This window comes from Microcaecilia unicolor, chromosome 4 (genome assembly GCF_901765095.1).
Source record: "Microcaecilia unicolor chromosome 4, aMicUni1.1, whole genome shotgun sequence".
In the NCBI taxonomy this organism is placed as follows: Eukaryota; Metazoa; Chordata; class Amphibia; order Gymnophiona; family Siphonopidae; genus Microcaecilia; species Microcaecilia unicolor.
This window is the reverse complement of record NC_044034.1, coordinates 335,458,760-335,480,491: the sequence shown is the minus strand read 5'-3', so window position 1 is coordinate 335,480,491 and position 21,732 is coordinate 335,458,760. Positions and strand designations below refer to the sequence as shown.

At 46.8% G+C, this 21,732-nt stretch overlaps 1 protein-coding gene across 1 annotated transcript in view; it reads left to right on the top strand.

Annotated features, from left to right (window-relative positions):
- Positions 1–21,732, top strand: part of KAT6A (lysine acetyltransferase 6A) — a 290,868-nt gene that overhangs the window by 141,910 nt on the left and 127,226 nt on the right. The window contains 1 exon segment of the mRNA XM_030202065.1: positions 5,932–6,050. Within this exon segment, the coding sequence (XP_030057925.1) occupies positions 5,932–6,050 (119 nt within the window).

Below are 21,732 nucleotides of genomic sequence, written 5' to 3'. Positions count from 1 at the left end.
TGGGACAGAAAAGGGAGTATTTACCCGATGGTATGCAGAGGGGTTGAAAACATGGGGATAGTTGTTTGAGGGTGACGTATTGCTCCCTTTTAGTGAAGCGGTGGCTAGGTTCCCGGGGTTAGACAGGGACGAGTTCGCTTACAGACAGGTGTCTCATTTTCTCAATACCAGAGCTGTTCGGGAGGTGGTTGCTAGGGAAAAATCACCTATGGAAGCACTTTGTGTGGACTCTTAACACGACGAGTGAGTTAATTTCTCGCCTATATAGCTGTCTACGATTGCAAGCAACACACGGTATACATTGCACAGAAGGAGCTGGCAGAGGGAGCTGGGCCTGACGCTGACAGAGGCTGAGTGGGAGAGGCTGGAAAGAGCGGCCGTAGGTGTGTCCACGTATGTACCATTTAGGGAAAATGCCATAAAGGTTTTGTACAGGTGGAATTTGACGCCTGATCGCCTCCAGCGTATATACCCTGCATCTTCGGGTTTATGCTGGAGAGGTTGCGGCGTTAAGGGCACTATGGGACATGTCTGGTGGACCTGTGTAAAGATTAGGGCCTTCTGGAAATCGATCCAGAGTAGGTTGCAAAAATGGTTGGGATGTTCGATCCCTTGGAAACCTGCCTTTTTTCTGTTCTCAGCCAAAGAGGCAAGCCTTACATATGAACAACAGGTGCTGACACGCTATGCACAAGTACGGGTAGAATAGTAATAGCCTTCTGTTGGAAGCTGTCTAAGACTCCTCCGCTAATGCGATGGCTATATAAAATGAGATATGTTTGTGAGATGGAGCGGCTTCTAGCTGTGCAGCGTAATCAACCACACAAATGGAAAAAGATTTGGGAGCCTTTTCTCACATATGCATAGTATATAACGGTTATGGTTGGGGCTTGGGATGGGAGTTGTTTAGTTTCGGGGGGTGGGGGGTAGGAAGGAGGGGGGGGGGGTTGGAGATCTGTGGATTCGGGAGGGGAGGGGGAGAAATACATAAACAATTGAAGTTCTGTTTTGATGATTTTTGCAAATTAGAACATTGCCAAGTGGTGTATTTTCTTGCGCCTTGGATTCTGTTTATATACTTAATATTTTGTATTTTGTATGGTTTGTTTTAATTGATAATAAAGACTTCATGCAAATTAAAAATCGAGCATGGTACCAGAAGATTGGAGGGTGGCCAATGTAACGCCAATTTTTTAAAAAGGTTCCATGGGAGATCCTGAAAATTATAGACCGGTGAGTCTGATGTCGATGCCGGGGAAAATGGGAGAGACTATTATCAAAAACAAAATTACAGAGCACATCCGAGGACATGGATTACTGAGACCAAGTCAGCACGGCTTTAGTGTGGGAAAATCTTGCCTGACTAATTTACTTCAATTCTTTGAAGGAGTAAACAAACATGTGGACAAAGGGGAGCCGGTTGATATTGTGTATCTGGATTTTCAAAAGGCGTTTGACAAGGTGCCTCATGAAGGGCTGCAGAGGAAATTGGAGGGTCATGGGATAGGAGGAAATGTCCTATTGTGGATTAAAAACTGGTTGAAGGATAGGAAACAGTGGGGTTAAATGGGCAGTATTCACAATGGAGAAAAGTAGTTAGTGGGGTTCCTCAGGGGTCAGTGCTAGGACCGCAGCTCTTTAACATACTTATAAATGATTTAGAGATGGGAGTAACTAGCGAGGTAATTAAATTTGCTGATGACACAAAGTTATTCAAAGTCATTAATTCGTGAGAGGATTGTGAAAAATTACAGAAGGACCTTACGAGACTGGGAGACTGGGTGGCTAAACGGCAGATGACGTTTAATGTGAGCAAGTGTAAGGTGATGCATGTGGGAAAAAAGAACGCAAATTATAGTTACGTCATGCAAGGTTCCACGTTAGGAGTTACGGAACAAGAAAGGGATCTGGGTGTCATCGTTGATAATACACTGAAACCTTCTGCTCAGTGTGCTGCTGCGGCTCGGAAAGCGAATAGAATGTTGGGTATTATTAGGAAAGGTATAGAAAACAGGTGTGAGAATGTTGTAATGCCATTGTATCATTCCATGGTGCGACCGCACCTTGAGTATTGTGTCCAATTCAGGTCACCGCATCCCAAGAAAGATATAGTGGAATTGGAAAAGGTGCAGCGAAGGGTAACGAAAATGATAGCAGGGATGGGACGACTTCCCTATGAAAAAGACCAAGGAGGCTAGGGCTTTTCAGCTGAGGGGAGATAGGATAGAGGTATATAAAATAATGAGTGGAGTGGATGTGAAGCGTCTGTTTACACTTTCCAAAACTAGTAGGACTAGGGGGCAAGCGATGAAACTACAGTGTAGTACATTTAAAACAAATAGGAGAAAAAATTTCTTCACCCAACGCGTAATTAGACTCTGGAATTCGTTGCCGGAGAATGTGGTGAAGGCGGTTAGCTTGGCAGAGTTTAAAAAGGGTTTGGACGGTTTCCTAAAGGACAAATCCATAGACAGGTGCCCTTGACCTGGATTGGCCGCTGTCGGGGACAGGATGCTGGGCTTGATGGGCCTTTGGTCTTTTCCCTGTATGGCATTACTTATGTACTTATGGTACATTGGTCAGCAGTGTCATGACCTTGTCTGGGAAGGTATTTGGTGTCTCTCCTTCAACTCATTGAATCCAAAGTGGCTCCAACTTAAAAATTAGTGAAGACTGCTGCCGTACATACTACTTTCAACACAAAACCTGAGGAAACAGTTGCCTCTTTATCCCTTAGTAACATATAAAATAGATCATATCCTCCCAACAAAACCTGAAAATCAAAATCAACCACAGCAATTACCACAATTTTAAGAAAACCCATAATAGCAAGTTGATGTTACAACTTTTCATTGGCACATCACTGATTTGGTCATGCTTAAAATATATTCAAAATGCTTAATTAAAAAATATTTCTATATTAGAGAAATAAAAACTATAAGATTCTACATCACAGTATAACCTTTGTAAATCAGGCTTTCTAAAATATAAGTTATCTATTAACAGTTACCTAAAAGCAAACAGCTCTTGTTAAAATTACTAATTACCTCTCTAGGAAGCATAAATAAAGTTCACCAGCAGAGGTCCCAAGTTGCTTCTTCCAAAGAAACCTTCATTGTTCTATGGCCATTTAAAGGAAAAATCTTGCCAAAACAGAAGACCTGTCAGAAATGACTGATGTCATGATCTACCATAAAAATACATTTGGTAGACAACAGATGGAGTTGGACTATTACATAAAAACTAGGGCTGCCCATCGATTAAAGGGTTTAATCGCACGATCGGCTGTGATTAAAATGTATGATCGTGTGAATTTTTCTTACTTTTGTGGTCTGGTGATTTTATTTTTCTAATCACCTTGTTCCCTGTCACTGGTTCTGCTTCCCTGTCTCTACTTAGAGTTCAGTTTCCAAGATTTATATTTATTTATTTATTTTTGTTACATTTGTACCCCGCGCTTTCCCACTCATGGCAGGCTCATTGCGGCTTACATATTGTATACAGGTACTTATTTGTACCTGGGGCAATGGAGTGGTTAAGTGACTTGCCCAGAGTCACAATCTCCTGTCCATTCACTATACCTGTTCTCTCCTCCTTTCTCCTTCACTCCCTCCCTATATCCATCTTTCATGTCCAACTTTCTTCCATTTTTCTGCATCCTCCTCATATCTACCTAGTTTCCAACTCTTCCCTTTCCCTCCTTCCATGGGCTGCAAATCCTTCCTTCTCTCATCTTCCTTTCCCTGCCATCTATGTGCATTTCCCCTCTCTTCCCTTCGCCTACCTTTTGTTCATGTCCACCATCTCCCTCCCTCCCTCCTTTCTTTCTTTCTTTCTTTCTTTCTTTCTTTCTTTCTTTCTTTCTTTCTTTCTTTCTTTCTTTCTTTCTTTCTTTCTTTCTTTCTTTCTTTCTTTCTTTCTTTCTTTCTTTCTTTCTTTCTTTCTTTCTTCTCCCATTTCCGCATCGATCTCCTGCCATCCATCATCACCCTTTTCTCTTTCTCTTTTCCCTCTTTCCCCAACCATCCAGCATTGCTCTTCTCTCTCCATCATCCGCCATCGACCGATCTCTCTCTTTTCTCTAACCATTCACCATCATCTCTCTGTCTCTCTCCCCACCACTGTTCAATATCACCCATCACCATCCAACATTACTTTGTCACTTGGTCCTACCCCCCAACCATCTGCCATCATTCCGTTTCTTTTCTTTTCCCCACCACCACTATCAAAAAAACAAAACATCATCCCTACTCCCCAGCTCCCTCTTCCTCTCTCCCCTCCCCAACCATCTATTATTGCCTTGTCTCCTCTATATCCTGCATTGCCCCATCTTTTCCCATCCCCATAGTGTGCACTACTCTGTTTCTCTTCACTCCTCCATAGTGTGCACTGCCCTGTCTTTCCTCATCCTCCATATCCTGTGTTGCCATGTCTCCACTTGTCTCCCTGCCCTCTCCCCTTCCCACTGGCTTACTAATTTTAGATGATCTGGAACTTGTGTGCCGATCCCTTGCTTCTCTCTTCACTGTGGCTGTAGCAAGCAAAAGACTGACACAGGGACGTTCCCCTTTGCTTGCTGTCGCTGGCTCTGCTGGACCCAGAAACAGGAATGGGGATCGGCGCACAAGCTCCAGACCATGCAGCATGCAGAGGGGAACGTCCCTGTACCTGTCTTTTGCTTGCTGCCACTACAGCCACGGTGAAGAGAGAAACAGGATCGGTGCACAAGTTCCAGACCATCTAAAATGAGTAAGCCAGTGGGAGGGGGAGAGGACTGAGAGACAAGACGGGGAGACAGAGGATTGCGTTGACTGTGTTAAATGTACAGCCCTACATAAAATATTAAAAACATAAGCTTATTTAGTCATTGCCCTGCAAGTTAAAAAAAAAAATAAAAACTTGAACCAAAAGGTAGATTAACAAGTTTTCCTTTAATTTTGAGTGGATCACCTAGAATGGTACTCTTAATAGTGCGATGTGGCTTTATAATTGTACAATATTTCTCAGACCATGTTTTTATTAGGTCCATTTTAAAAATTCAGAAATACATGATTTTTGAAGCACAACTTGTGCTGTCAAAAAACAGAGTATCTCTTCCTTGAGGATGTTTGCCTTTGAAAGTCACAAGTTTGAGGGTGGCTCATGTGTGACATTTTTTGATTTCAAGTTTTATTTCTTTTTTTTTTTTTTTAAGCTTGCAGGGCAGTGACTGTCCAACAAAATGGCCTGAAGTTGGAGAGTGAATTCAGGTCTTCCCTTTCCTTTTCCTCATCAGAGCTCAGAAAGGATCAGCTTGCCTCCCAAACAGCCAAACACGAGGAGTTCATTCAGTGTGTCTTCTCCAAATGCCGTCTTGGCCCTCAATAAAGTATTTTCAACTGCAGGTTTCAAAAAGTTGAATAGCAGTTCACTTCTGATCCAGTCCTCATATATTTGACATAAAGAATTCACCTAAAACTAACCACAGGTACCCTCATTGCCTGTGGACTGTGCAGTGTGACATTTACACCTTACATCTTCTGTCTAACCTATGTACTGTGGCTTTTAGTAAATAAAGTTGTAATTTTAAAGTGGGAAAGAGAGTGAAGTGGTAACATAGTGGGTTAAGATAGCAGACTAAGAATTAGGAAAGCAGGGGACAAATCCTGCTTCTCCCACCAGTGCTCCTTGTAACATTGGGCAAATCACTTAACTCTCCATTTCTTTAGGTGCAGCTTAGATTGTAAGTCTGCTTGGACAGGGAAATACCTTGTGTACTGCTTGTAACTTGCCTTGCATTCAGATTTGGAAAAGTCAAGTAGTTACGTTTCAAATCCCGATCCAAACATGTGGAGTATACTGATAACAGGATGAGGAATGATGGGGCCTATGGAATACACAGTACTTGTGGCCAGTATTATTGAATAGTATAATACTTTCTGTGTTTTTCAGACAATCAAGATGGTTGGGATCTAAAAGAGGATGTTGATGAACCGATACTTGGAAGCCACGATGTTGTGACAGAAAAAGAAGTCGAGTTGTTTCAAGATATTCAGGAGCAGGCTCTACAGGTAGCAAACTTTTCCTATGTGGAGATTACTCCTGTGGGAATTCTGTGAATCTGCAGAGCGCAGAATTCCTCAGCTGTGCAGAATCTGCTCTTCAAGGCTGGCTGGCTGGCTGGCCTCCCTGCCATCCCCTGAGCCTTGGTGCCCCCCCTCCCAAGCCCACGGTGCTGGCTGGCTGGCTTCCCCGCTACCTTCCCGTGCCTATCTGAGTACACCCTGGTGGTCTAGTGGCCTCTTCAAGGGCAGTAAAGAGACCCACTCTTTCCTGCCCACTGCCACTGCTCTCTGGTTCGTGCCTCTGCTTTTTTCAAAATGGCTGCCGAGACTTCAAGTGGTAACCTCATGAAACTGTCGCAGGTGAGTGCTGTGGGTGGGTGGAGGGAGAGGTCTGGAAAAATATGGATGTTATGGCTGCAGGGAGGGAGCTGGGAAAAATATGGATGGTATCTGTGTATGGGGGGCTATAATATCGGTTAAATTATGACAAACTTGCAGAATTTGCAAATTTTTGTGCGCAAAATTTTTATTTTTTTGGAGCAGAATTCTGGCAGGAGTAGGAGATGGATCTTTCAGTGAATGTATTTTGCATGTGTCTACATGTATGAAACAGGTCTTTCTGGGAATTGACTGCTTTATGATTTTCCTTGTGTGTGTGATTGACCTATTGGGAAATGTTGTCTTTGTGTATGTGAAATGTTCACTTGTGAGAGAAACCTTTCTGAATAATGTACCCTTTTTCTTTGTGTGTGTGTGTGTGTGTGTGTGTGTGAGAGATCCTCCCCTGTATTTGTGAAAAGGGCCTTCTAGAGAGCATCCTCTTTGTGTGTGTGAGAGAGAGACCTTTTGGGGAATTCTCTCCTTTTATCTGTATACCTTGCAAGGAAAGTCCCCCTTTTTTCTGCAAGTATGAGACAGGTCTTTCAAGGATCTTGCAGTGAAACATCTCATGTTTGTGAATGTGTGTGTTTTATTCCTTTGTGGTGAACCTTCAGGGAAGATCTGTTCTGTGTATATTTCATTCTTTTTAGGGAGGTCTTTGTTCTCTGAAAATGAGAGAGAGATGTGTTTTGTGGGGAAGATCTTTGGGGTCCTTTTACCAAGCTACAGGGCTGGTTTTTACCTGCAGCGGGTAAAAAAAAAAAAGGCTGAAAATGGTCATGGCCATGCGGTAAGATTGCTTTTACCATGTGGCCATGCAGGGGAAGCACTTACTACCATCCATTGAGTGTCTGTAAGGGCTCCTGTGCTAACCCAGCGGTAACTGGATAGTGTGTGGTGCTGCCCGATTACTGCTGGGTTAATGCTACACTAACAATATGGGCCGATTTTCCTTAGCACGAGAAATGGCACGTGCTGGGGCTGGAGCTACCGCTGGCATCTGTAGCTCTAGATTAGCGTGCGGTAAGCCCGCGTTGGGCTTACCACGCTTTGTAAAAGGGCCCCTTTGTGACATAGCTTAAAAATTCCAGTCTTATTTTCTCTATGTAAAATCTTGTAGAAAGTTTTCTTCAAGTGTGATGGGGTTATGTGTCGATAGTGGGGTCATGGCTTCCTTTTATTACTAATAAAACAAACCAAAGGGACTCAGCTGAAAAATAACACCAGCCTAAAATTCAGCCATAGAAAGAAGACATCGGTATCTTTATAAAAGGAAAATACCTTGAGATTAATGCTCTCAAATTTGCTTCTGTATCTTTTTAAGGGATAATTTTCTCCATTTTAGATCAGAAAAACCTGTATTAATAACCTAATTAAATGTACTCTTTTAAACACTTGAAATTATGATTCTTTTAATTTGTATTATGTTGTGCAGTTCAGAGTGCTCCATTATTCTAATAGACTCCTTTTCAAAAAATTTCCCAAAAGCAGAACTTACAACAATTTCAAAGTGAAAGTTAAGCTGTGCTCAGAAAATAAAAACTAACCTTCATTCATGTACCAAGTTAGACTTACATATCGATTCTCAGTATCCTGTATAATAATTTGCACCTCCAACGTTCTGTCTGAATGCCTGGGTTCGTAACACAATTCCCATTGGTCCATCCTCGCGTTGGAACGTCATGACGTCAGAGGGCGGATCAATGAGAGGAAAGCGAAACCAGCACCAGCCAGCAAAAGAACGTTGGAGGCGAGGATTAAATCGACGGAGAATCGCCCTCTCCCTCCCCCCCCCCCCCCCCCCCGTCCTCCTCCGAATTTCAGGCCCCCCCTTCTCCTCCGAGTTCCAGGGCCGCCCGCCTCCCTCCCTCTCTCAGTGGCAGCCCGACCTGCGTTGGCCGCTCCCTCCCTCCCCTGCGAGCTCCATGCCCCCATCTTCGGAGTTCCACACCCCCGCGCCTCCCTCCCTCTGTCTCAGTGGCAGCTCGACCTGCGTTGGCCACCCTGTTCTCGCACTCCTGCGCTTGCCCCTCGCCTTCCTGCATGCCAACTGTAATTTAAAAGCTCTTACCTTGGTGTACGCCGGCAGCAGTGAAAGTATAGCATTCAATGGCGCTTCAGCGTGCCTTCTCTTCTCTCTCCTCTGCCTCTGGTCCCGCCCTTCTGCAAACAGGAAATGAGGGTGGGACCCGAGGCAGAGCTGAGAGAGAAGAGAAGGCACGCTGAAGCGCCATGTGTGCTGTACTTTGACTGCTGCCGGCGTACACCGAGGTAAGAACTTTTAAATTACAGCCGGCATGCAGGAAGGCGAGGGGCAGGTGCAGGAATGCGAGAACAGGGCGGCCAACGCAGGTCAGGCTGCCACTGAGAGAGAGGGAGGGAGGCGCGGGGGTGTGGCACTCCGAAGACAGGGGGGCATGGAACTCGAAGGGGGAGGGAGCGGCCAATGCAGGTCGGGCTGCCATTGAGAGAGAGGGAGGGAGAGAGGCGCGGGGATCTGTAACAAGTTTTAAATTACAGCCGGCACTTAGGAAGGCGAGGGGCAGGCGGACAGGTCGTGCCTGCTCTCGGAGGGGAGAGAGAGGGAGGGAGGTGCGGGGTTTGGAACTCGGACGAGAGGGGGGGCATGGAACGGGGAGGGAGGGAGGAGGAGGGGGTCCTGGAACTCGAAGGGGAGGGTGGTCCTGGAACTCGAAGGGGAGGGGGAGGGGTTCCTGGAACTTGAAGGGGAGGGGTTCCTGGAACTCGAGGGGGAGGGGTTCCTGGAACTCAGAGGAGAGGGAGGGAGGGGGAGGTAGTGGCATGGAACTCGGAGGGAAGGGGGGTTGCAACTCGGAGGAGAGAGAGGTAGGGAGGGGGGCATGTAACCTTGCTAGCGCCCGTTTCATTTCTATCAGAAACGGGCCTCTTTTACTAGTTAAAGTATAAACATTGGAAGCTGCACAATTTCAAGTGAGTTAAAAATAATTATTACTATAGGAGGTATTTCTGACCTATGTTGGAGATAATTAGTTCTTACTGCGATACACAAACAAATCTGATGGTGTTCATTTTGAGGTCTTTTTCTCCTGTAATTGTGATTGATTGATGTCTAGTTTTTGCAGTTGAATTTCTTTGTTACTTACTTTTATTATTGCTTTGGTTTCCAGGGTATTCAAAGCTTCTTGTTCCATTGGTCTTTATTCATGACAGTCTGTGGATTTTCCTTCTTTTTGTTTAATCTTTCTCCATTAATAACGACTGACTGACCGAGAGACCGTATTCACGGCTCCATCTAAAATGCAATGCAAGTACCCTCTTTAGCCAGCTAGTATGCCTTAATTTTCTGGACTGGATGAGCATTTATCCCTTTCTGTAACTGTTATCCCTGCCTTTGAATCGTCCCTGGCCAGTCTGAGTAGCCCGTGACATGGGTTTGATAGAAATTTGAATGAATTTACACTCTTACATACTTGAATACCCTGGAAACCAAAGCAATAATAAAAGATCTATAATAGGAAGGGAGTACCTACGACCAGATGAAAAACAAGTTTGGGAAACTTGTGGGATTGTTTTAAGAGAGCACGAGCACACAGTCACGTTTATTATTCACTCCGATTGAAGAAATCACGTCTCGTTGTGGAACACGGAGACCCAATACACCATCTCCAGATAAGTACTACATGGTCACTAAAATGAATGTTAACCATCATTACTAAGTACTTTATGTTATATACTGGAGGTAGGAAGGGACTCAGTGCAATGATGTATGTAAAATTATACTATATGGTCAATCATTCGGAGTGATTGATAATATGCACAGCTGAGCACTGTATTATTATTTAATAGTGTTTATCCATGATTGGGTAAACGCTGCTAAAGTATCACTTATTGAAATAAGTAAGCAAGTATTTTTTGGACGTCCTTAAGGGCGTTTATTTCGACGTTTATTGCAGCTACTCACTGGGACACCAGGTCGTTACAGCTCGGAGCGGAAAGCAGGTAATTTTACCTTTTTGAAGTGGGCAGGGGGTTCCCCGATTGATCTCCACGTGTCGGAGGGCGAGGGCGCAAAGAATCGCTCCCCGGACCGCGTGTGCGCGTCTAGCGGGGATGCGGGGGGTTTTAAAGTCTGATTCGCCCTTGTTGGGTGTCAGTTTGGAGGCCGGTCAGTGTCCCGGTTTTTCCCGCCATAAACGCCCATCCCCCGCTGCTCGCCTCCGCCATCTTGGCCGGCCACGCTGCTCGGACGGCTTCTTCTTGGGCCGCCCTTGAGGTGGGAGACGTTAATGCCATGGCCGCCCTTCATTTGGGCGACGGCAGAAAAGCGGCTAAAGTTAAGCGCCGTTCTTCCCGCGCGGCTCCTTCTCGGAGTGTCGCGCCGGACGCCATCTTGGATGCGCAGCATGTTTCTCCCCCGCTCTTGCGAGCGCCGGTTGAGGGTGCGTCTAGGGCTGTGGCCCAGGCTGCTGAAGTGCACAGTCTGGGGGGTTTCTCCCCCGAGTTTATTTTGCTGCTGCATCAGGCCTTTCTTATGCAAACGCTGCCCCTTCTCCCTTGTCCGATAAAGGGGTTGAGGCCCCCGGAAGTAAACGCCCTCGGGTGGATTCCCAGGCCTTAGAGAACTCTGTTTCCTCTGATGTAGATGAGGGCAGCGTATCTGAGTTCTCCCAACGGTCCTTTGGGGATTCCTTGGAGGAGACGGATTCCCGCTCGGATGGAGCGGATGACCCCTCTGCAGCACGGATCTTTCGCTCAGAGGATTTGCCCAACCTGTTAGTGCAGGCCATGAGCATTTTGAAGATTTCCTCTCCAGAGGACGTCTCTCCCTCAGCCCCTGTTGGCTCCGCCATTATGCTGGGGACGAAGCGCCCGCCTAGAACCTTCCACGTGCATGATGCCATGCACACCTTAATTTCGGCTCAATGGGATGTCCCGGAAGCAGCCTTAAAGTGGCTAGGGCTATGTCCCGCCTCTATCCTTTGCCTGAAAGTGAACGAGAGACCTTTCTTTGGCCTACCGTGGATTCTTTAATCACTGCGGTGACTAAGAAAACGGCGTTGCCGGTGGAAGGTGGCACGGCCCTAAAGGACGCCCAAGACAGAAGATTGGAGGCGGCCTTAAGGTCGTCTTGTGAGGCGGCTGCCTTAAGTTTGCAGGCCTCAGTTTGCGGCTCCTACGTGGCCAGGGCGTGCCTGACGATTGTGCAGCGGGCTTCCCCCTCGGATCCTTCCTTGAGGGCTGACTGGCCGGCCCTGGAATCGGGCCTGGCTTATTTGGCAGACTTACTGTATGATGTCTTGAGAGCCTCGGCTAAAGGTATGGCTCAGACAGTCTCTGCGCGGCGGTGGCTTTGGCTGAAGCATTGGTCTGCTGACCACGCATCTAAGTCCCGCCTGGCTAAGTTGCCTTTTAAAGGCAAGCTGCTTTTTGGGGTCGAGCTGGACAAAATTGTGACCGATCTCGGCACGTCTAAGGGCAAGAGGTTACCAGAGGTCAGGGCTCGGGCCAGTGGTGCTCGCCCTGGTAACTCCAGAGGACGGTTTCAGGAAGCCCGTCCGGTACCGCCCGGGCAAGTCGGGCTCCTCTGCCCCCTCTTCCTTCAAAAGGAACTTCTCCCCCAAGCAGCATTCCTTTCGCAGAGACCGCCGTCCCGGAGGTGCGCTCTCCGGTCCTCCCCCAGGGTCTCGTATCCAATGACGGGGCCCTGGTCCATGGCCCAGTGCAGATTGGAGGACGCCTGTCCTCGTTTCTGGGCGAGTGGACCAGGGTAACTTCAGACGCTTGGGTTCTGGAAGTCATCAGAGACGGCTACAAGCTAGAGTTCTGCCGACCCTTAAGAGACGGGTTTGTACTCTCTCCCTGCAAGTCTACGGTCAAGCTGTGGCAGTGCAGCAGACCTTGGACAACCTGATACGCCTGGGTGCGGTCGTTCCTGTGCCAGAAAATCAGATTGGCAAGGGACGTTACTCCATTTACTTTGTGGTACCAAAGAAAGGAGGTTCTGTCCGGCCTATCCTTGACCTCAAAGGGGTCAATCGGGCCTTGAAAGTGCGGCACTTTCGCATGGAGACTCTCCGCTCTGTTATAGCGGCAGTGAAGGCAGGGGAGTTCTTGGCTTCCTTGGACATCAAGGAAGCGTACCTGCATATTCCCATCTGGCCTCCTCATCAACGCTTTCTGCGTTTTGCAGTCCTGGGCCGACACTTCCAATTCAGAGCCCTCCCTTTCGGGTTGGCTACTGCTCCGCGGACCTTCTCCAAAGTAATGGTCATCGCGGCCTTCCTGCGAAAGGAAGGAGTACAAGTCCATCCTTATCTGGACGACTGGTTGATCCGAGCCCCCTCTTATGCAGAGTGCGGCAAAGCTGTGGACCGGGTGATTGCTCTTTTGAGCTCCCTGGGGTGGATCATCAACTGGGAGAAGAGCCAGCTGCGCCCGACTCAGTCCCTGGAGTATCTGGGAGTTCGATTCGACACCCAAGTGGGCAGAGTGTTCCTGCCGGACAATCGGATTGTCAAACTTCAGGCTCAGGTGGACCAGTTCCTAGTAGCCTCTCCTCTTCGGGCTTGGGACTGTGTGCAGCTGTTGGGCTCTATGACGGCCACGATGGAAGTAGTGCCCTGGGCCAGGGCTCATATGAGACCACTACAACACTCTCTGCTGCAGCGCTGGACTCCGGTGTCGGAGGATTATGCTGTGCGCCTTCCCTTGGACCCAGCAGTGCGCAAGGCGCTGAGCTGGTGGCTGCAGACAGACAAGTTGTCTGCAGGAATGCCTCTGGTGACCCCGGAGTGGATTGTCGTCACGACGGACGCCTCTTTGTCGGGCTGGGGAGCCCACTGCTTGGGAAGGACAGCGCAGGGGCTCTGGTCTCCTGCAGAGGCAAAGTGGTCTATCAACCTCCTGGAACTCAGAGCCATTCGGTTGGCGCTTTTGGAGTTCCTCCCGGTACTAGCGTTGAAGCCAGTACGGGTCCTGTCGGACAATGCCACGGCTGTGGCCTATGTCAACCACCAGGGAGGTACCAAGAGCGCTCCTCTAGCCAAGGAGGCCATGAATCTATGCCAGTGGGCGGAAGCGAACCTGGAACAGCTGTCAGCGGCCCACATTGCCGGAGTCATGAATGTCAAGGCGGACTTTCTCAGTCGCCATACCTTGGATCCCGGAGAGTGGCAGCTATCTGCTCAGGCGTTCTTGGACATCACGAAGCGCTGGGGCCAGCCGAGCCTAGATCTGATGGCGTCATCGGCCAATTGCCAAGTTCCGCGCTTTTTCAGCAGAGGACGGGACCCTCGATCCCTGGGAGTAGATGCTCTTCTCCAACAGTGGCCGACACAAGAGCTTCTCTATGTGTTCCCGCCCTGGCCCATGTTGGGCAGGGTGCTAGACCGGGTGGCAAAGCATCCGGGCCGGATAATCCTGGTGGGTCCGGACTGGCCCAGACATCCCTGGTATGCGGACTTGATCAGGCTCTCAGTCGACGATCCTCTGCGGCTGCCATTGGAGCAGGGCTTGTTACATCAGGGTCCCGTGGTGATGGAGGATCCCTCCCCCTTTGGTCTTACGGCCTGGCTATTGAGCGGCAGCGTCTGAGAAAGAAGGGCTTCTCAGACAAGGTCATCGCCACTATGCTGAGAGCGAGGAAGCGCTCTACTTCTACTGCTTACGCCAGGGTTTGGCGTACCTTTGCAGCGTGGTGTGTAGCAGGCTCACTTTCTCCCTTCACTGCTCCAATTTCTTCAGTTTTGGCGTTCCTGCAAGAAGGTCTGGAGAAAGGCCTGTCGCTCAGTTCCCTTAAAGTCCAGGTAGCGGCTCTGGCTTGCTTCAGGGGCCGCCTGAAGGGTGCTTCCCTGGCTTCACAGCCAGATGTGGTGCGCTTTCTCAAGGGAGTTAATCACCTGCGCCCTCCTCTGCACTCAGTGGTGCCTGCGTGGAATCTCAACCTGGTGCTAAGAGCCTTGCAGAAGCCGCCTTTTGAACCCTTGTCGAGGGCATCTCTGAAAGACCTGACGTTGAAAGCAGTCTTTTTGGTGGCTATCACTTCAGCCAGAAGAGTTTCCGAGCTCCAGGCACTCTCATGTCGAGAGCCCTTTCTGCAGTTCACTGAGGCAGGAGTGTCTATTCGCACAGTGCCTTCCTTCCTGCCCAAGATTGTTTCTCGCTTCCATGTGAATCAGCAGCTCTGTCTCCCATCCTTTCGTAGGGAGGACTACCCAGAGGAATACTCTGCTGTCAAATATCTGGATGTGAGACGAGTCATCATCAGATACTTGGAAGTGACCAATGATTTCTGGAAGTCGGATCATCTGTTTGTCCTGTTTGCAGGTCCTCGTAAGGGTCTGCAGGCTGCTAAGCCTACAGTGGCAAGATGGGTCAAGGAAGCCATTGCAGCGGCTTATGTGGCCGCGGGGAAGGTGCCGCCTATCCAGCTGAAGGCTCACTCCACTAGAGCTCAGGCGGCCTCGATGGCAGAGGCCGGGTCCGTCTCCTTGGAAGAGATTTGCAAGGCGGCAACTTGGGCATCGGCCCATACCTTCTCCAGGCTTTACCGCTTGACTGTGGCTGCTCGGGCGGAGGCCCGGTTTGGAGCTTCAGTGTTGCGGTCAGGGATTTCTATGTCCCACCCTGGGTGAGTACTGCTTCGGTACATCCCACCAGTCTATGGATTGATCAGCATGATGATATGGAAGGTAAAATTATGTATCATACCTCATAATTTTCTTTCCATTAATCATAGCTGATCAATCCATAGCCCCTCCCAGATATCTGTATTCTTTATATTCTGGTTGCATTTCAGCTTCAAGTTTAGTCTTCAGTTCCTGTTCAGGAGGACTTTGTGTTCAAGTTTTTTCAATGGATTCTTCAAGAGTTGAGACGAATTTGTGTTACAGTGAGCTGCTGCATTCCTCTCCCCTCCGTTTTACGGGGCTGGATTGAGACTTAAATTCTGCCGGCGCTCCCTCCTGCTTCGTGCGGCAGTAGGGCAGCTTTGTACCCCTCCCGCTTCGGCGGTGTTAGGGTCAGTCAGCTCCTCCCGCGGTTGCGGTTGCAGGATAAGCCAGATCCCCCCGCATCGGCGGGTGTGGTGTCCCTCTCCCGCTCCGTGGGGATGAGCTGGACGGATTCCCCTCCCCCACTTGTGTGGGGATGAGCTGGGTTAATTCCCCTCCCCCGTTTCGGCGGTGGTGAGCTGGGCAGAGTGTCCCTTTGTGGGTGTAATTCTCTAAGTGCTGAGTCCTGCGGATGGAGCTTGGATATCGACATACTGAGGAGTTTCCGGCAGCACATGACCACATATAGGGAGGCAAAAGGATTGCTCTCTATCTCCACCTGCTGGTGGATGGACACAACCCACCAGTCTATGGATTGATCAGCTATGATTAATGGAAAGAAAATTATGAGGTATGATACATAATTTTACCTTCCTGAGCACAATGGTGGAAAACTTGGAAGTGGTTTCTTGAGTACAGATGCATATATCCCCTTCAGCATGCCCTCAATCTTGGTGGTCACCAGAATCTCAGCAGTTCATAAGAACATAAGCATTGCCATACTGGGACAGACCGGAGGTCCATCAAGCCCAGTATCCTGTTTCCAACAGTGACCAATCCAGGTTGCAAGTACCTGGCAAGATCCCAGAACAGGAAAACAGATTTTATGCTGCTTATCTTAGAATATGCAGTGGATTTTTGGAAAGAGTAAACAATTGATTCACATCTACTTGTTCCAGCCCACTCAGTATTTTGTATACCTCTATCATATCTCCCCTCAGCCATTTCTTCTCCAAGCTGATGATCCCTAGCTGCTTTAGCTTTTCCTTATAAGGGAAGTCGTCCCATCCCCTTTATCATTTTCGTCTCCCTCCTCTACCTTTTTTAATTCCACTATATCTTTTTTGAGATGTAGCATAACCAATCTCTGCACACAATATTCGAGGTACAGTTGTACTATGGAGCGATACAAAGGCATGATAACATTCTCAGTTTTGTTTTCCATACCTTTCCTAATAATTCCTAACATATTATTTGCTTTCTTAGCCGCCGTTGCACATTGAGCAGAGGATTTCAACATATCATCAATGATGACAACTAGGTACTTTTCCTGGACGGTAACTCCTAATGTGGAACCTTGCATCACATAGCTTTGGTTTGGGTTCCTCTTTCCCACGTGCATCACTTTGCACTTGCTCACATTAAATGTCATCTGCCATTTGGATGCCCAGTCTCATTTACTATGTTACAGTGAGACATATTTTCAAAGCACTTAGCCTTCCAAAGTTCCATAGAAACTATAAGGTCCTCTTGCAATTTTTCCACAATCCTCTTGTGGTTTAACAACTTTGAATAACTTTGAGGCATATTTTCAAAGTACTTAGCCTTCCAAAGTTCCATTGATTTCTATAGAACTTTGGAAGGCTAAGTGCTTTGAATATATGCCTCATAGTGTCATCAGCAAATTTAATTACCTCGCTAGTTACTCCCATCTCTAGATCATTTATAGCTGCGGTTTCAGCACAGATCCCTAAGGAACCCCTCTTTCAACCCTTCTCCATTGAGAATATTGATCGTTCAACCCTACTCTCTGTTTTCTATCTTTTAACCAGGGGTAAAAGGGGCACTCAGGGAAAACAACACCATAGTGGAAAGATGAAATGAATTCTTTGTTTCAGTCTTTACCGAGGAAGATTTGGTAGAGATACTGGTGCCAGAAAAGATATTCAAAGCTGATGAGTCAGAGAAACTGAATGAAATCTCTATAAACCTGTAAGATGTAATGGCGCAGTTTGACAAATTGAAGAGTAGCAAATCGTCTGGACTGGATGGTATGCATCCCAGAGTACTGATAGAATTGACAAATGAACTTGCAGAACTATTAGTAATATGTAATTATCTTTAAAATCAAGCATGGTGGAAACCACGTGATATAGTGAGGGGAGAGGACGTGTCTTCTGCCTCTCGGGTCCCTCACCTTCTCAGCACCATAATTGACTGCTTCCGAGCTATCTCTTTGTGCTTCTATTGACAGCTTGACTTCTTTTAGTTACATGGACAAATACTTGAAGAAATCTGTAAATGCAATGTCTCCTAAGGGTCTTAAAACTGAGAACGGTAAAACCTATATGTGTGAAGACAAGATGTCGGGGCCGCTGCCTTCGATGGCACTAGTTTTCACTGAGGTTCAGTTACTCCAATTAACTGAGCGGGTGTTGGAACCTCGCTTGGGCCAGTTATCAGGACAATTAACTAACCTTGAATCACTTTTGGCCGAGACCATGCGAAGGACTGAGGAGTTGGAGCAGTGTGTTTCGAATATGGAGGATGAAGCGGTACATGAGACGGAGAGGCTATCAGCAATCGAGAGCCAACTCCAGCACCAAGCAGCTCAAATAGACGACTTGGAGAATAGATTGAGGAGGGAGAATTTGCAGATAATTGATTTCCCAGAACAGGTTTTGGATAGTGCACTCCCCTCGATCTTAGATCTCTGGCTGGCATCGGAATTTTCATTGTCCAATAGCACAGGGCCCTTCAGTCTGGAACGAGCCTACTGCATGGGTCATCTGCAGGAAGGCAGACAAAGGCCCAGAGTGGTTGTAATTAAGGTGCATCATTATCTACACAAAGTAGAAATCTTACAAGGATATTGGCAGAAGAGAGCAACGCTGCGATATGACAGAGCGCCTATTCATATTTATCAGGACTACTCCATTTCGCTTCAAGACCGCCACCGGAAAGTTTCATCCATTTGTGCTGCCTTACATGCGCAGTGTTTCATGCTGCTCTATCCTGCAGCCCTAAAAGTTTATATTAATGGTCAATGGCGTACCTATGCTTCTCCTGAAGTGGTTCGGGCAAGTATATGACAGCAGCCGACCTCTGAGTCAGCTGGCTCCTGAATATTCCTGTTCGACTATTGTCTGTATAAATACTGTTGGGCAATATTGTTTTCTGTATTCTTCAGTACAATACTGCTATGAAATTTACTTGTTGATATTTACAACTCTATTATATGATTATTGTTTACTGAATGGGTGTTTTGGAGGGTGCGGGACTCCTGGCACACCAAGTGGTCTTTCTGTGTCTTGTTGAATGATTATGCGGTGAGTTGGGGGAGAATGGAGGGGGGGGGGGGTTGGGGGAAGTTTAGTGTGAGAAAGATAGTTTGAATGGCGTGTTTAGAGGGGATAGGAGAATGAGAGGGATTAGGGGAGGGGATTGGGGTTAGGGTGGGTGAATGGCTCCAAACCTGTGCACAGCAGTTTTTATTTTTCAATAAGGGTGCAGCCTCTGAAATGTACTTCTTGGCGTTGTGTGTTTTGGTAGAACACTGGGATGGGCGTCCCGGGTTCTTTATATTTGGAATGGCATTTCCTACTACTGTTCCTTGGGGCAGCTGCCCTGATCGTTCTGGTGCTTACAGTAGCTACCTGGAACATTTGTGGAATCACCTCTCCCATTAAGAGAGCAAAGATATTAACAGCCTTAAATTGGAAGGAGATAGATAGTCCACACAATGATCCACAAGATCCTCAATGGCGAATCCCCGAACTATATGTCCAATCTGATCGATCTACCAGCCAGAAACTGGACCAGTACTTCTAGAACATATCTCAATCTTCATCTCCCTAACTGCAAAGGCCTTAAATACAAAACCTACTACGCATCCAACTTCTCTGTAATTGGCAGCCAACTCTGGAACGCCATACCTCGACACATCCGAAAAACCACTGAGCATTTACCCTTCCGAAAACTGCTGAAGACTTACCTCTTCAAACAAGCCTACGACCCGTCATAACTTCAAACACAACTCCATTCCTATATATCACCCACACTCCAATCCCTCCTCACATCCCTTACCAATGTACCACTCAATGTAATTATCCTACTCTATGAAATTATACCATCCCTGCGACACTTTGTTCTATACTTTGTATCATTGCTGTGATACATCGTACCATACGGAACCTAATCTAAGTAATTATGTCATTTCTCTGATATATTGTTTCCATCTCTGTATTATCTATATGATACCTTGTCATCTCTTTGATACATTGATACATTGTTTCTATCCCTGTATTGAGCGGGAAAGAGCGCGGGTATAAATGCCACAAATAAATAAATATAGCATGTGTCCAGGAGACCAGACTTGGTGATGTGGAACATGAAAGCTTAAACGGCTTTGGGTGGGGAATGTTTTTTTATAGTTCATTAGGGGGGCGTCACGGGTGGGGGGAATGGCAGTGTTATTGAGATGCTCCCTCCCTTATCAGGTGGAAGTATTTTTCAAAGATCAGGCGGGGAGGTATCTCTTTTTGAAACTGTGGGCACACAGCAGGATATTTTATCTTTTAGTGATATATGGCCCTACGCCTTTTAATGTTTCTTGTATTCTTCACTGCTTCACCATCTTCTTCCTATGCGGATGCAGAACTTGTAGTTTTGGGGGACATGAATACTGTAATGCATGCAGATATGGATTGTTTGATGGATAAGGCTTTACTAGAAAAGAAGCACTCTGTTCTTTCGCTACTTTCCTGGGCTTGCTAGATACCTGGCAGTTTCTCCATCCCATGGAGCACAAATGTACTTGTTGTTCCAGGGCCTTGGCTCATACTCCCACCTAGACTATATTTTAACGAGTCAGGCACTGTTTTCATCTGTGGGGGCGGAGGTCATTGTCCCTGAGATCATATCAGGTCGCTCCATGGTGTGAGTTGATCTTGAGGTGCCTGTTTTTCATCAGATAAATAGGGGATGGCATTTTCCTGCCTACTTGGCAAAGAATCCTGATTTTCTGAAATACTTGTGAGAGAGATGGGCAGCACCATATGCAGCCAACATTTTGCTGGGATACTGCCTAGGTGGTTCTGCTTGGTGATATAACTGCATTTGTCAGCTTGAGAAACAAGAAACTGGCTGCTAGTATAGTTAATGTAGGAAAAAAATTACATCAAGTTAAGAGGGCGTAAACCTTGAAGGACACATTGATTTACACACAGATAGCCTTAAATACCCTCATTCATGAAAAAACTACACGTGACCTTCTTTATCGGAAATATAAATTTTATAAATTCTGGAACAAGGCTGGACGCCATGGGGCTTATTTTCAAAGCACTTGGACTTACAAAGTTCCATAGGTTACTATGTCTCGGCTGGTTCAGAATTGGGGTGGTTCTTGGTGGATTGGGGTCCATCACCAATCGTACTGATCAAATAGCAGAGATATTTTTAGACCACTTCCATCAATTGTATATTGTGGAGAGTACTCAACCTTCTGATGGGTCCCGGCAGTTACTCGATTGGGGCGGGTCTGCCTACTTTGTTCCCAGAAGCAGTGGATGTCTTGAATGTGCCATTACAGGCCAAGGACCTTCAGGCAGCGATTAAGTTGTTGCGTACTCATACCTCGCCAGGGGCGGATGGTTATACAAGTGAGTTTCATAAAGGCTTACAACTTCAATTAGTAGGGCCCCTTTTAGATTATTATCAGGAAGTAGTGCAGACAGGGTCCTTTTCTTTTAGATGATGATGTCACCTTAATCACACTTATTCCAAAGCCTAATAAGCCCTGGGAGGAAGCTGCTTCTTGTAGACCCATCTGTTTTTTAAACATAGACGTGAAACTCCTGGCTAAGATGACAAAGCAGTACAATTTTATGGTTTATAATGGGCTAGAAAACCCAGATCTTTGTTAAGTCCTGTCTGGTGGGTGTCAAAATAGTTAATCATTCTGACTTCAAAGGTCTTAACGTTCCTGTATTGTTTTAAAGTTCCCTTTAAGGATTCTTACCATGAAATCACTAGTACAGTGTTCTGGTTTTGTAAAGTGCTGCCCCACAGATGTGACATCTTTATTGGTACTAGCATTTTTCATATGGTATCTATGTAAATTAAATCTCTTCTTAAGCATTTGACTTGTTTCTCTGATGTAGCAGCCTTCTGCATTTTTTACACTGAATGATATATACCACATTGGAAGATGAGCACGTGAAAGATTCCTTAATGTTGAATATTTTTCCTTTGTGAATGACCGTGGGGTCCTGTGAAATGTTTTGGCATACTTTGCAGCTGGATATATTGCAAGGATGTGTGCCATTTTTTTTCTTTTTGAGTCTGTATTGGGAGCTTACTTCTAATTGTACTGCTTTGTCACCCTCCTGTCTCCATGCATATCTCCCTGTCCCTCATCCACCCGACTCTTTCTGTCTCTCACCTATCCACCCCCATCCTGTTAGACTGTCACTGGAATGCTTTGATGTTTCACTTATATATACTGTCATCTACCAACATTTGCTTATTTCCGATCTGACGAAGAAGGGCAACCT